The sequence below is a fragment of the Salvia miltiorrhiza genome, chromosome 1 (assembly GCF_028751815.1).
Source record: "Salvia miltiorrhiza cultivar Shanhuang (shh) chromosome 1, IMPLAD_Smil_shh, whole genome shotgun sequence".
NCBI lineage: Eukaryota > Viridiplantae > Streptophyta > Magnoliopsida > Lamiales > Lamiaceae > Salvia > Salvia miltiorrhiza.
The window spans coordinates 51,156,132-51,170,833 of record NC_080387.1 but is presented as its reverse complement, the minus strand read 5'-3'; the positions used below and the strand labels follow the sequence as shown (position 1 = coordinate 51,170,833).

Here is a 14,702-nt window from a genome sequence, read left to right as displayed (position 1 = left end):
AGTAGTCACCAATAGAGAACACTCGTATTATTGATATATATAGTACCTATTAATTCATTTAAACTCTAATTCAATATAAAATATCATTAATCATTCATAACCTTATAATATGTCGAGATAATAACTAAGATTTGTGGTGTCGGCGAAACATTGACGATAAATATACGATCGAATTTAAAATAATAAAAAAATAATATTATCGTAATTAAAAAAAGAAAAGAAAATATGAGTATGAAAAATAACAATCAAATATACAACAAAATCAATATTAAATCAAATAATCAATATTAATAAAATTAATATTTGAAAAAATAATAAAATTATTAATATTTTGAAAATAATGAATCTAATAATTTATAAAATCTAATAAGTCTAATAATTTATTATAATAAGTCTAATAATTTATTATAATAAATCTAATAATTTATTATTATTTGCAAATAATATCACATTTTTATTAATAATCAATATTATCTATTTTTATAGAATAATATTATGAAAATAACAATCATTTTCAAAATATTCTCTATAATTTGAAAAAAATAATTAAATAGAAAATTAATAAAAAAATAATTAAATATTTATATATATATATATATATTTATATATAATCAAAAAATAAAAATAAAAACGAAATTTAAAATTTTTAAAATTGAAAAAATAAAATTAACGACCGATTATTCGGTGGTTAATAAAATAAATAAATAATTAAAATAAATAAAAAAAATATGAAAAAATAAAAAATAAATAAAAATAATTTTAACGACCGAAAAATTCGGTCTTTAAAAAAAATAATTAAAAAAATATTTTTTTTATTTAAAAAATATTAAAAAAATAAAAAAATTAACAAAAAAATTAAAAAATAATATTAACGACCAAATAATTCGTTCGTTAAAAAAAATTAGTTTTTAATAAAAAAATAAAAATATATATATATTAACGACCAAATTTTCGGTCGTTAAAATTAAAAAAATAATTAAAATATAAAAATATAATTTTTACGACCGAAAATTCGGTCGTTAAAAAAAATTAAATATTAAAATATTTAAAAAATAATTAGCGACCGAATTTTCGGTCGTTAAAAAATAAAAATAAATAAAAAGTAAAATCGGTCGTTAAACGGTCGTAAATCGGTCGTTAAGGCCGCAAAATTAACGACCGAAATTTTCGGTCATTAAACGCGTGTTTTCTTGTAGTGTAATCAGCTTTTTTATCCTTCTTATAACTGATTCTACAAACTCTCTCAAGGCATGAAGATGATTTGGCTTTGATCCTCTCCTAGCGTTTTTGGTCGTGAAAGAATAATTCTTCATCCTGTGGAAAAAATAGCATAAGTCGTCTCAAGATATATATAATTAAAGGTTCACCATGGCATTAGGCTGGTGACGTGGCCTAGATGCTTTATGGGCGCCACCATGGCATTTTGGTTCTATCCTTTATTTCTCCTAGTCTTGACCTTTTAAGAAAGTGTCACTGTGGCATTTAGCGAAACCTTCCTCTCCTCTAGTTGAGACTCCTCATGGAAGTGCCACCATGGCACTTAGCTTGTCACTACATTTTTCCCAAACACACGACTATTTTTCTACTTTGAGAGCTTTGGCAAGATCTTCAACATTGGATGATCTTATGGTCATAAGTAATGGAAGTGTCATCGTGGCACTAAATTGGAGGTGCCACTATGGCCCAGATCCTCTAAATCCTTTGCTTCCTTAGAGTTAGGATATCTTGCCATCGTGGCAAGTCACATGATCGGATTTTGACCTTCTAGTTTAGGGAAATGCCCTCTTAGTTCATCTTGCCTCCTTTTTCATGATATAGCCAATTGCATACAGTCCGATTGCTCCTTTTTGACACCATGAAATCTTTTTTTAGCTTTATAAACTTTAAATGCTTAAGTTGAGGGATGAGATTTGAATGGCTGATGTAGGATTTACTCATCATTAATAAATATCAATTATCGTGGTTTTATTTAGATATTTAAATTATATTAAAAGTTTTAGAGTTGGTTTGGCTGATGTAGGATTCACTCCTCATCACTTAATGAGAACTGTATAATAATAATAATATTAGCTGACGATAAAGCACAATCTGTTGGTAAGATATTTCTCCTTCAATCAATAGGTCGGGGATTCTAGTCATCTAGAGATATGAGTATATTTTTTCCTTTTTTTGAGTAATAACAAATTTTTAATAATAATAATAATAATAATAATCATAATAATAATAATAATAATAATACCACTTAATGAGTATTTAATTTAAAACAATAGTATTAATAATATATATAATAATAATTAAGTTTATATATTATAAAGTAAATAATTTAAATCAATCTCATTTTGAGCAAAACAACACTACAATGACTACACCATTAATTAACAAAATTAATAGCCTTCATTTGATATAACAATTTTGGGCTCTTAAAAATCCAAACAATATAATCATTAAAAGTTCATATTTAAATAGTTTAAAATTAATTAAAAAATCAGAAATAATACAAATAATATAAAAAATATATATTAGAATATTCTAGCATAAAAAATATATACATTCTAATAATAATAATAATAATAAATCTGCACATACGCACAGCTTTGACTAACAGCTGCCAATAAAAGAAATGTTATCGTGATCCGCGTTACATGAATATTCTAGTAGAATATTTTACGACTTAATTAGTTTAATTGGACTATTTCCCTCTAACAGTAATATACAACAATAATTCAATGTGATGTTTATAATAATCAGAACCGATCACATATTCATCGTGGACAAGCATAGTGTACCCACTAGTGATGTGGTAATTTTAATTAGGAAAAGAATTATCAAATCTTACTCTAATTAAAATTATCTTACTTTAATTACAATTGTCACATCACTGATGGGCACATTATGCTTGCCCACGGTGGATATGCAATCGTTTCTGATACAATAATATAACTTTACTTTCTTTTTTTTTTCTATAATCAGAATTACTTTTTTTTTAATCAGAATTACTTTTTTTATGGTGCATGTAACCCTTTATTAACTAAAAATATATTTATCAATTATTTTATTAAAATCCTACATATATTATAGCAAAATAAATCTTATCTTACGTGGCATCGTATAATCACTTTATTCTAATTTTCCTCAATTCTTATTCATTCTTATTTATTTATATATTTCTAATCAATTTTTACACTATAGCAAAATAAATTTTATCCCACGTGGCATTGTATAATTACTTCATTCTAATTTTCCTCAATTCTCATCCATTCTTATTTGTTTATACATTTCTAATCAATTTTTACATTTAAAAACTAAAATAATTATATAAATATATAGATGAATTCTATACTATTAAATAATCGTATAAAACTATTAGATAAAGTCTATACTATTAAATAATTGTATAAAATTACTAGATAAATCCAACATATCCATTTAATTATAAATTCTACATATCCGATCCATGTGATTATCGGAATTCGAAACCCAATCAAATTAAAACACATTAGCACTTCGAGGGTCCATTCGTTTGTTTTCAAACGCCTGAAATCCCTCCCAACCTCATACCAACTTTTCTTATATATATAAACTCAATGATCAACAAGAACTCATCATGCCTCACAATCCACTTTTTTTTTTCACCCGAAAAATTTAACTTAATAAAGTGATCGCATCCAGAATAGGAATCCTTATACCCACTTAATTGAGATTGTTCCAAGTGTGACTAAAACTTAAATAAAGTATACCAATAAATTAATCCACATCAATTCAAATGTCAATTCATTTTTTAAAAAAGATATTCTTCAACTAAATATTATAAATAAATAAAATACATGGCTATGCCCAATCTATCTATCTATATATATAATAGCAAAATAAATCTTATCCTATGTGGCGCCGTATAATCACTATATTTTAATTTTCTTCAATTTTCATTCATTCTTATTTTTTTTAAATGATTAAGATTAATATTATTTTAAATATTGTATTAGTAATTTAATTTGATCATATCAAATTAATTAAAGAAATAATTTATATATAAACTATCTTATATGCTATAGTAATAAAAATAACATAAAATAATTATAAATGATGACATAAAATAATTTCCATCGAATTTCGACGGGTTAGACACTAGTATATATTAATTTTAAAATAATATATTCTCGATGGAAGGAGGTATTATTTATTTTCTCCGGATGTATATGAATATCGTTCTGTGTCTCCCACATCAAAAGAAGATGAAAATTGACATTATATATATATTTTGTACTATTAGTTAACAAAGAATGTGACTTCTTCTTAATAAATGTATATATATATTGTACTATTAGTTAACAAAGAATGTGACTCTTCTTAATAAATGAATGTTGTGTCACTGTTCTAGAGTGGAATATTGGATTATTTAAAAATAGATCTTCTCTAATCTCCCTTGGTTTCCACTCCTGTACGAGCTTAATTAATAGTCAATTTCCAAAAGCACCATCTATTTTGTTTTATGCATATAGTATCTGTCATCTGCCACCTCAGGAATTTAATCTCTAAATCTTTATGTCAGAAATATTCTGGTTTTTTTGCGTGACCAAGTCCAAAACAGTGCTTCAAATAGCATCTACTAAGTTTTTATCAAGTTGCAGCATACTGAGTTATTTTTATTAACAATAAACAAGCCAATAATATAGAAACATACGATGAACTTGAATAATAATAATAATAATAACGAAATAGAAATAATTACGTTATCTTTATCGATGAGTCGAGGTAAGAGTTACACTCTTTATCCGCAAAATAAAAATGTTTCATTACAAGTGCTTACGGTCCATAACATATGTCTACAAGATACAACGACTAGATTGAATTCGATATATTGCACCAAATGACGATGTTTCGGCAAACTACTAACGACTAGATTGAACTCGATATGCTTTACTATAGGTCAATGTTCCAACGAACTATTCGATATTCGGGACTGAATATCACTCCTATGACTCAAATTGTATGCAAAACATGACAAAACATTAAATATGATCAAAATGATATGCTGAATGAATGAATCTAACGATGGGAGAACCTCCTATTTATAACTAGAAGGTGGTTGTTCGTGAAGGGGGGCGAGGTGGTTCATGGTGGCTGAACCGAACATGTGCCTGCAGGCTGCAGTTGAACCTTGAACATGTGCGAGCAATTAGGTTCGAACGGGTGTGTCTCCTAACTCTAGGTCATGACTGTTCGTGAAGGAGTGCGAGGTGGTTAATGGTGGCTGATCCAAATAGATACCTACGATTGAACCTTGCGGAAAATATATGTTGTATAAAAGTATATAATTTCTACGACATTACTTGCGGAAAAGATATACATTGACGAATGGAGTGATATTATAAAAAATACCATTATATATATTTAAAAAAAGTATTTGTATTTTTATTTTCAGTTGGTAAACCTCTTTATTAGAATAAAGAATGAGAACCTCTAGTAAAAATATTACTCATTCCGTCCCAATTTAATTAGTAGGACACAAATGTTAATAAAACAAGTAGTTTATAATAAAATGTGATAGAGGATGTAATTTTTTCTGAAAATTTATTTATCAAAAAGTATGAGAGAAAATGAAGATAGTCTTTTTTAAATGATAAGAGAGACAATTATGTGTGAGAGGTAAATAATGAGTTATGTGAAATTATTTGTTATATTAATTTCTATTTTAAAAAGTGACCTATTAAAATATATCGTCAAAATAATGAAATATGACTTATTAAATTAAAATATATGAATAATATACCTCTTAATATTAAATAATTTATTACTCCCTCCGTCCGCGATATTGTTTTCACATTGTGGATGACGCGGATTTTAAGAAAAGTGGTGGATAATGTGAATATTGTAGTGAGTGAAGTTTGAGTCCCACTATTATTGTGAGTGGAAGTTTGTGGACCCTACTTCTATAAATGAAAGTGAAAGCGATATCGCAGACGAAGGGAATATGTTTAAACTCATTTCTTTTTACAAAGTAAAAAATGGTATTCTCGTTCAGAGGTGCTTAGAAAAGTGACAAAACAGTTTGGATGAATTCCAAACTCAAATAAATGACAAAAAGAAGCGCAATTAAGGAGTAAAAAAATAAGTTTATGCTCATATAGCAACATCAAAGATTCAAAGTAAGTAAAAAAATGAGTACTCCTATATTTTGTTGAAAAGAAGAACAAAATTGGGTGTTGGAAATTTATGAGAAAGGATGGAGACAGTGAGTCAAAGTGTAGCATATGAATTTAATCAGTGAGCAATCAAATCCTTCTGTGACATAACAAAAAGCACACCATAAATCACCGATAGACAATTGAGAGTTTCGAACATATGCTCTGCTGTATACCAAATTATATTATATGTATGCTTATTTTATTATTTACAATATTTTTCCTCTAATATTAGTATTTCATTCTTCAGTCCATCAAATATTTGGGGGGCCCTTTTGGGTAAAATCAAATGTCAAGCACACATTCCAAATTTGATATTAATTCTGTGAACTAATTTCCCTAATCCCAATACCCTAAATTTACAGCCCTATCTTTCTTTTTCTCAGGCTGGTTGCAAAGATTGAGATGATGTGGTTTGTCAGCTGCTTTTTTAAAAAAATCTTAGAGTGTTAAATGTTGCTCAACAGATTTGTTTGATTTTGTCACAATTCTTTTTGGGGCATTTTTGCCTATTAACACATTCTTTTTACCTTATACAGTTACAAGACAATCGGTGATCATTGGCTCCTAATTCTTGCATCATAAATGCAGCTTGCGTTTCCAACAAAAAAAAGAAAAATGTTGGGATTTTGAAGATCAAAATTTTGCAAATTTTATGTTTTTTAATTTTTTTTCTTTTAACTTATTTTAATTTTTTTACGTTTTCATAATATAAATTTTTATTATTATGATTTTTAATATTTTATAAATTCAGTTAAAATTATACTATTTTATATTATATTTAAAATTTTCTAAATAAATTAAGTTGGTTTCAGATATATATATACACGCATGCGCGCGCACACACACACTTAATTTAATGGACATATATTTATGAAACCTGTAAATAAATTACTTTGAATCAATCAAATATTAAATTAACAAAGTTGAATGTTATAATTTAGGGTTAATTACGTAAAAAATCATGAACTTTGGGCCGATTTTTAAGTTTTTCATGATTTTTTTTTATCAAATTTTCCCTGAACTTAACCAACTGATCAATTTTGCCATGGTTTTCAAAAATCTCCAAATTGAGTGCTGACATGAAATATGACAGGACGCAGCCGGACGGAAACCAAAACGACGTCGTTTAGTTGGAGGTAAAACGGCGTCGTTTTACCTCAAATTCCAGCCCCCGTCTTCTCCTCTCTGAACTCCGGACCACCCCTACCTTCAGTCTTGCAGAGCCCTAATTTTCTGTCTACTGCTCTTTCTTCGTCCACCCCCAAAGACGCCACCACCATCGTCGTCGAAAAGAAATCCGCAGCCGCTACATCGGAGGGCAGCGGCTACATCCGGTCCACCCCCAACTGAATCGCTTCTATTCCCAGAAGCCACCATGTCTGATAGGGCAGCGGCGCCTTAGGTACCCTTAGTTTCTAATGTTTCCACGCAACCGACTTCATCTTCTTCGGCGTTGGCTAACAACAGCATAGCCAGCAACCCTATCCGATATTTGCTTGATTTTCAACACCAGCAACGCTAACACACACACACACAAGATCAAAATCGAAAATTTTCCAACAATTAAAGGAAACCCATTCCCCGAATCGACAAATTTTCAATTCACCCATCCGATTTCTTCAATGGAGGCCCCAGGCTCATCGAAGAAGATGATAGCAATGCAGGAGGAGATGGTGGAGGCGAAAGTGCTGCTCATCCTCCTCAACAAATGCCAACAAACGGAGCTCTGGTGATGGGGGTGGAGGAGCGGAGGGGGCGGCGGATCTGGTGATGGTGGTGGGGGAGGCCGGTAGAGAAAGAGGTGTGGTGGTAGAGAAGGGCGGCGGGGCGGCAGCAGAATTCTTCAATTCCAGAGCTGACTAAGTATTCTTCAATTCCAGAGTTGACTAAGCCTTGCCAGAGTGCAGCGCTGCCAGAGGCAGCTCTGTCGACTCTGCCTGACTCAGCTCTGTTTGACTCTGCGACTCTGCTCTGCCGACTCCTCGAATCTACCCTGCACGGCTGCTGCCTTGGTGCCGCCAACCTGAGAAGAGAGCCGAGGGAGAGAGTTTTCAGAGAGGATTTTGAGCGAATGAAATCGGGATCTAGGGCTCCGGTGGTGGCTGGGTCGCTGTCAATCGGAGGAAGAGAGATAGAGGGAGGCGGCGGCGCCTCGCCGTCGCCAAGGAGGAGGAACGTGGAGGCGGCGAGGAGGCGGTTTCCGCCGGGTTCAGTGAGGCAGAGGGTGAGAGAAAGGGGGGACGGAGCGGCGGCTCGTCGCTGCTGCAGTCGCCGGAAGAGAAGAGAGACTCCGAAGGTGGTAAGTCGAGCAAGGGCTCAGCGAGCCTGAATCCGAGCGGGAGACAGAGGCGGTGAGAGATGAGGGAGTCGAAGGGAGCGGCGGCTCAACATCGCCGCCCTAGGCCGGAGATCGGTGGTAGCTTGCAGCAGAACTCATGGCTGAGGAGGAGACGCCGATTTTGGGAATTGAAAGAGAGGGGCTGAGCAGATTTTCTTTTGAGAAAGAGAGAGAGGCGTGCGTTCATTGAGAAAGGGGATGAATGGGAGGAAAATAATCGATTTTCTATTTTTTGTTTATTTTTTTTCCAAGTAGGCGCCACATCAGCTCGGTATTACCACGTAGGTGCCATGTCAACTCGGTATTGCCACGTAGGCGCCAGCTAAGATCGGACCTTCACCGGAGGTAAAAACCGTGGCAAAATTGATCAGTTGGTTAAGTTCAGAGAAAATTTGATAAAAAAAAAAGTTCATGGCAAACTTGAAAATCCGACAAAAGTTCATGATTTTTCGCGTAATTAACCCTATAATTTAATATAAGAACGAAGATTTAATATAAATAAGAATAAATAATGGAGTAAGGTGCTTGAATATTTTATTTTTTAGTCTCAACAAAAATTAAACTTTATTATTTATTTCAAAATATTTAATTTGATAGTATTAAATTTTAAAATATGTTTATTTCGAATACATCTAAATATCTTTTATTCATGTTTTTTATTGGTGAAGTCCATAAAATACTTTTATTTAGGTTCTTAATTGACGACGTCTATTAAAATTTCAACGTGGGAATAAAGATTTAAAATAAATAAGAATAAGGAATAAAGAAAATGCCACATAGAATTACAAATTATTGTGGTGCCTTTAATATGTTTTTGTTATATATAATTAATAGATTCTCAAACATGGGTATGAGAATTTAAGATAAATAATAATATAGAATTTAGAAAATGCTACGTAGAATTGTGAAATGTTGTGGTGCCATCAATATATTTTGCTATATATAATTATTAGATAGATAATTATTTTTTAAGAATATATACCACCTCAATAGTTTGTTAAAGTTGTTATCCTAAAATCCTAGGGAAATGGAGTTCTATAATATTATACTCATAGATATATATTTATTAAACTATAAATAAATTACTTTGGTTTGATCAAATATTAAGTTAACAAAGTTGAATGTTATAATTTGATGTGAGCATGAGGGTTCAAGATGAATAGAGAATGGATTACGATGTTATTTTTATTTTTTTTTGTCTCAGTAAAAATATAAATTTTATTATTTATTTCAAAATATGTTATGGTCAAATACAATTAAAAACATATGTATTTTCAATATATTTAAGTATTATTTTCTTTAGGTTCTTAATTGAAAATTTAATAAAAATTCAATATGAGAATGATAATTTAATATAAATAAGAATAAAGAATGAAGAAAATGCCATATACATGATTCTGAATTGTTGGATTTGTGGTGTCTCCGATATATTTTGTTATATATAATCAATATATAGATAATTAATTATTTCTAAGAATATATACTACTTCAAAAGTTTATCAAATCTATTATCTTGCAATCCTTGAGGTGGAAAACTATATTACGTATAATATTATAATAGACATATATTTATGCAAAATATATACAAATTACTTTGGATCGACCAAATATCAAAGTAACAAAGTTGAATATAATCATTCGAGAAGGATGATTTAAGATAAATAAGAATATAGAATGAAGCAAGGTGCATGCTATAATATTTTGTTTTTTAGTATAAACTAAAATTCAAATTTTATTAGTTTAAGTATCTTTTATTTATGTTTTAAATTGGTGAAATTTAATAATATATCAATGTGAGAATGATCAGTGGCCTTATATTTAGGTTCCTAATTAATGAAGTTTATTAAAATTTCAATGTGATAATAAAGATTTAAAATAAATAAAAATAAGAAATGAAGAAAATGTCATATATGATTGTGAATTATTGAGGTGCCTTTAATATCTATTGTTATACTATATAATTATAGATGATAGGATTAATCCCTTCAAACAATTAATGATATATATGATATATATGAATGATCGATACATGCATGCTCAATTCCTAAAAAAGTTTGTTATTTTATGTTGGGGCAAATGTTATCAATTTATAACCAATTATCAATTTAAAACCCCACATTAGGATAAAAAAAAAAACAATAATGCTATTTGGACAAAATATGATGAAATACTTTATAAAATAAATTTATTTAAAAAAATTGGTTCAAAATAAAATATAATTTAGCTAGTTTTATTATTTTCTTTATATTATAATTTTTTTGTAATTTTTTTAATAACCTTTTTAATTATTATTATTTTTAAAGTACACAAACTACAAATAAAATAAAAAAAAATGTTAAAAGATTACGAAAAAAAACTACAATATGGAAAAAACAATAAAACTAACTAAATTCTTTTAAACTTGAATCAAAATTTACAAATAAATTGATTTTTAAAAATTTTTAACCTTATTTTTGTTCGGACAAATTTTGTCCAAATAGCACCACTCTAAAAAAAATGTAAGAATTTCAAACCTATTCAAATATTTCATTCAAAATACATTTCACTACAAAAAAATGTCAAAATACCGGCAGCAATTACCGGCGACGGAGCTGCCGCCGATAATTATCGGCGACACAACGACGGCAAATAAGCCGACCCGCCTTTTTTTATTTTACTGGCGAGCGGCGGCTTCTACCGTCGGTAATTCTCCACCGCTCAACGACAATATTACCAATGGCGTCGCCGCCATTAATTGTCGATGGCGTCCGGACGCCGCCGGTAATTGAATTACCGATGAGGAAGTTGCCGTCGGTAACGCCGCCGGTAATGTATTTTCCGACCGCCGTGTCCCTATTACCGACGGAAAATGCCGCCGGTAATAGACCTTTTTTTGTAGTGTTTAATACATATGGAGTTTCAATTTTTTTTATTGAACAGATATGGAATCTATACTATATTAAAAAATTAGTTTCCAATTTCAAAATTGAATGACAATTTTATAGTTATAATTAAATTGAAGGTTTATATTTAAACTACTATATTTTTCCTTTTATTTTCCATTTCTTTTATTTCTTTCCAGAATTGTGAAATTCGATTAATTATACAATATTTAATATGCATATCAAATTAAAGATCACACTATAAAAGTTTTAATTTAATATATTTTATGTAATTATTTGATTTAAAATGTACAAATTAAACAAAATTTGTTTAAATATTAAAATTTTATAAATTTCTCTCTCCTCTCATCTTTTTGAAAAAAAATGTATTTTAATTATTTTTTATTAGTATTTTTTTTATTTTTTTGATACTATTAGACTTTGATACAAGTCAAATGGGTCGAATATCAGATTGATACCGAGTCCAATTGTTAGGTTATGATTCGATATTTCTCCTTAATAGCATTGTAACGGCTGGATTTTTGGTTGACTAATGTACGTAATTTGAGCAGCTGAACCTCAATAAACAGCTTAATTAGTTAATTGATTGAACATGCATGGTGTCACTAGCTATTCACCCCTCTTCCAAGTGGTAGTCATCTGTAAATCATTAATATTTGTCGGTTTATTGCTTAGTATTTAATTTAACCCAAAATATGGTTTTAATTGCAGCCTACTCCTCAAAATCTCTATTTTTTTATTAAGCTATAGTTATGGAAAGATGTTAAAAATTTGTGGCTCTGCATTCCATGCTGATTCCAAATGGTAGTATTTTGCCCTTTCAATGCTTTAATTTTTTATTTATAGGATTACTTGTATTGATGATTCAAGTAATTTAAGATAAAAGGTTGGTTGTTTCCTGGGTTGTGTCAGCTAGATTTGTCAAACTAGGAGAGGAAAAGGTGTGCTCTGATTTTTCAAACTCAGAATTTAGAATCACTTGTTCGTAAAGCAACCCCTCAGCTCCAGTCTAGAGAGAGAGAGGGAGTCTTGGGAGTGGTGATGTTAGTATTCACTTACATATAGAGTGAAGGAGAGCTTTCAAGAAGCTTGCCATCTTAAAGATTCAAGACTTCTCTCCTTTCTCTCTCACACACAACACGCACTGAAAATTTGAGAGTTTGGTTTTCTTCTCTGAGAAAATGATGAGAAGGGCAAGAATCTATTGTTTTCTTTTCTTGTTTGTGATTTTGCTCAATTTGGATGGAGCAACAAGTAGGCATCTCCCACTAAGCAACAATATTCAAGGTTCATTTCTGCTCCTCTTTTGCAATATCTCATTTCTCACTACAACAAAAACGGAAAATCTTGCCATTTCTTCCAATAATAAATCACATGCTTGTGTGTGTGAAGTCATTAACCCTTTTTTGTTGTTGTTGTTGTATTCTTAACTACTACTATTGTTTTCATTTGTGACGTATCAGGCTCTGTCCGAAACCAGACCATCTCTTCCACCCCAATTGAGGTAAACACAAATTAACCAACATGTATTTAATTCATTTATTTGCATTGTATAATTATTATTTTTTGAATGTGAAGGAGAAATACAAGGAAGTGAAGAAAATAGGATCAAAGCCACCAAGCTGTGAGCACAAGTGTTATGGTTGCATGCCATGTGAGGCCATCCAAGTTCCAACCACAGCCACACATTTTGGGGTTCTCTACACTAATTATGAACCAGAGGGTTGGAAATGTAAGTGTGGGCCCACCTTCTACAGCCCTTAATGAGAGAGAGAGAGAGAGGTGTATCATCAATTTTCGAATTTTCTTTCATCTTTGTGAAATTAAGATGGTAGAAGTAATTAGTTAGCTCTAGGAGCTGCATTAGTTTGTACAATGACTTTTTTCAAGGAGTTATATTTTTCAATTTTCGAGTTGGAGGTTTTCAATAGATAATTTTTTTATAATTTAGTTTGATGATGGAGTTTTTACACACAAAAAAACGATAATTTTATACTAATACTTTTATATGAATAATATTTTTGCTTGGTGACGCCCCCTACATCTCATTGTGTGATTTGTGTCCGTTATTGGCTACAATCTTCAATTTTATTTTATTTTATTTTTGTCAAATATAAAAGTGGTCGAAAAGCAAATATAACTCTCCTTGATTGGGTTTTCAGGAAAAAAAAAACTCGATTTTTCTGGAAATGCAAAAAACATGTTTGTTAAAGAAAAACTCTACGCATCCAAATCCCAATTGGACATGGAAAATTCAAAATCCTTTTTTTTTTAGGTGAATTCAAAATCCAATTTCTTTACGCTATTGGGGCAAGAGGCCCATCAACCCCTCTCCTATTTTATTTTTTTTTGAGAGAAAAACCCCTCTCCTACTTTGATTATATTTATAGTTCATTTTTTTATATTTAAATGCATCACTTAAATATAATATATAATCGTATAGACCTTTTCGGTCCTTATATTGTTAGAATTTTAAACAATGAATATTACAAAATGAACAAGTGAAATCTATATAGAAAAAAGGAATAAAACTTTATGAATTTGTTTGGACTCGTTTGTGGATATTTTCAACTATGTTTAAATTCGTGGGCCAAAAACCAGCATTTCCCAAACTAGAAGAATTATATATGTTGGAGCAGACTAAAATGTGGGCCCAAACATGAGAATTTCCAAACAATATGGAGGCTGTAATAGAGACGTGTGCAGCAAATTAAATTAAGGAATTATTTCCATCATAAATATCCAAATTGATTTTTTAAATTCATTTAATGGTTACAACTTATAACCTCATAATCTTTTTTTTAAGCGGAAAAATATTTATTCATGCACGTCGGCGCAAGTGATAGCAACAAGCCACTTTGGTGATTGAATTTCATAATCGAATAAAGGAAATTATAAATCCGATTTCAACCAGCATATGTACACTAGGGGTATTTGGTAGGGATGGCAGTGGATCTTGGACCCGGTCCAGATCCGTGGATCCAAATTCGTTTTTATGGATCTGGATCTCAGTTTTTTGGACCCGACGGATCTGGATCTGGATCTGAATCTCAGTTTTGAAAATGGATCTGGATATGGATCTTGAAATTTTAGATCCGGATCCGGCCCAGATTCGACCCGTGGATCCGTTTTATTTTATATATATATTTTGTATTTTATATTTAGTTTACTAATAATATTAATTAAATTAAAAATAATAAATAAATTATATTCAAAAGAATAAAAACTAAAAGTAATTAGATAAAAGTATTTTGTGTTATATTTTTCATGATGAAAATTAGATGTTGTTGATTTTGT

General features: G+C 30.3%; 1 protein-coding gene across 1 annotated transcript; it reads left to right on the top strand.

Moving 5' to 3' along the window:
* The first annotated feature begins 12,095 nt into the window (after window positions 1-12,095).
* LOC130991246 (EPIDERMAL PATTERNING FACTOR-like protein 3) lies at window positions 12,096-13,311 on the top strand. Its single transcript, XM_057915360.1, has 3 exons — window positions 12,096-12,692; window positions 12,869-12,909; window positions 12,984-13,311. Exons 1-3 carry the CDS (start codon window positions 12,587-12,589, stop codon window positions 13,167-13,169), a joined length of 333 nt encoding a protein of 110 aa, XP_057771343.1. The 5' UTR covers window positions 12,096-12,586; the 3' UTR covers window positions 13,170-13,311.
* The last annotated feature ends 1,391 nt before the right edge of the window (window positions 13,312-14,702 follow it).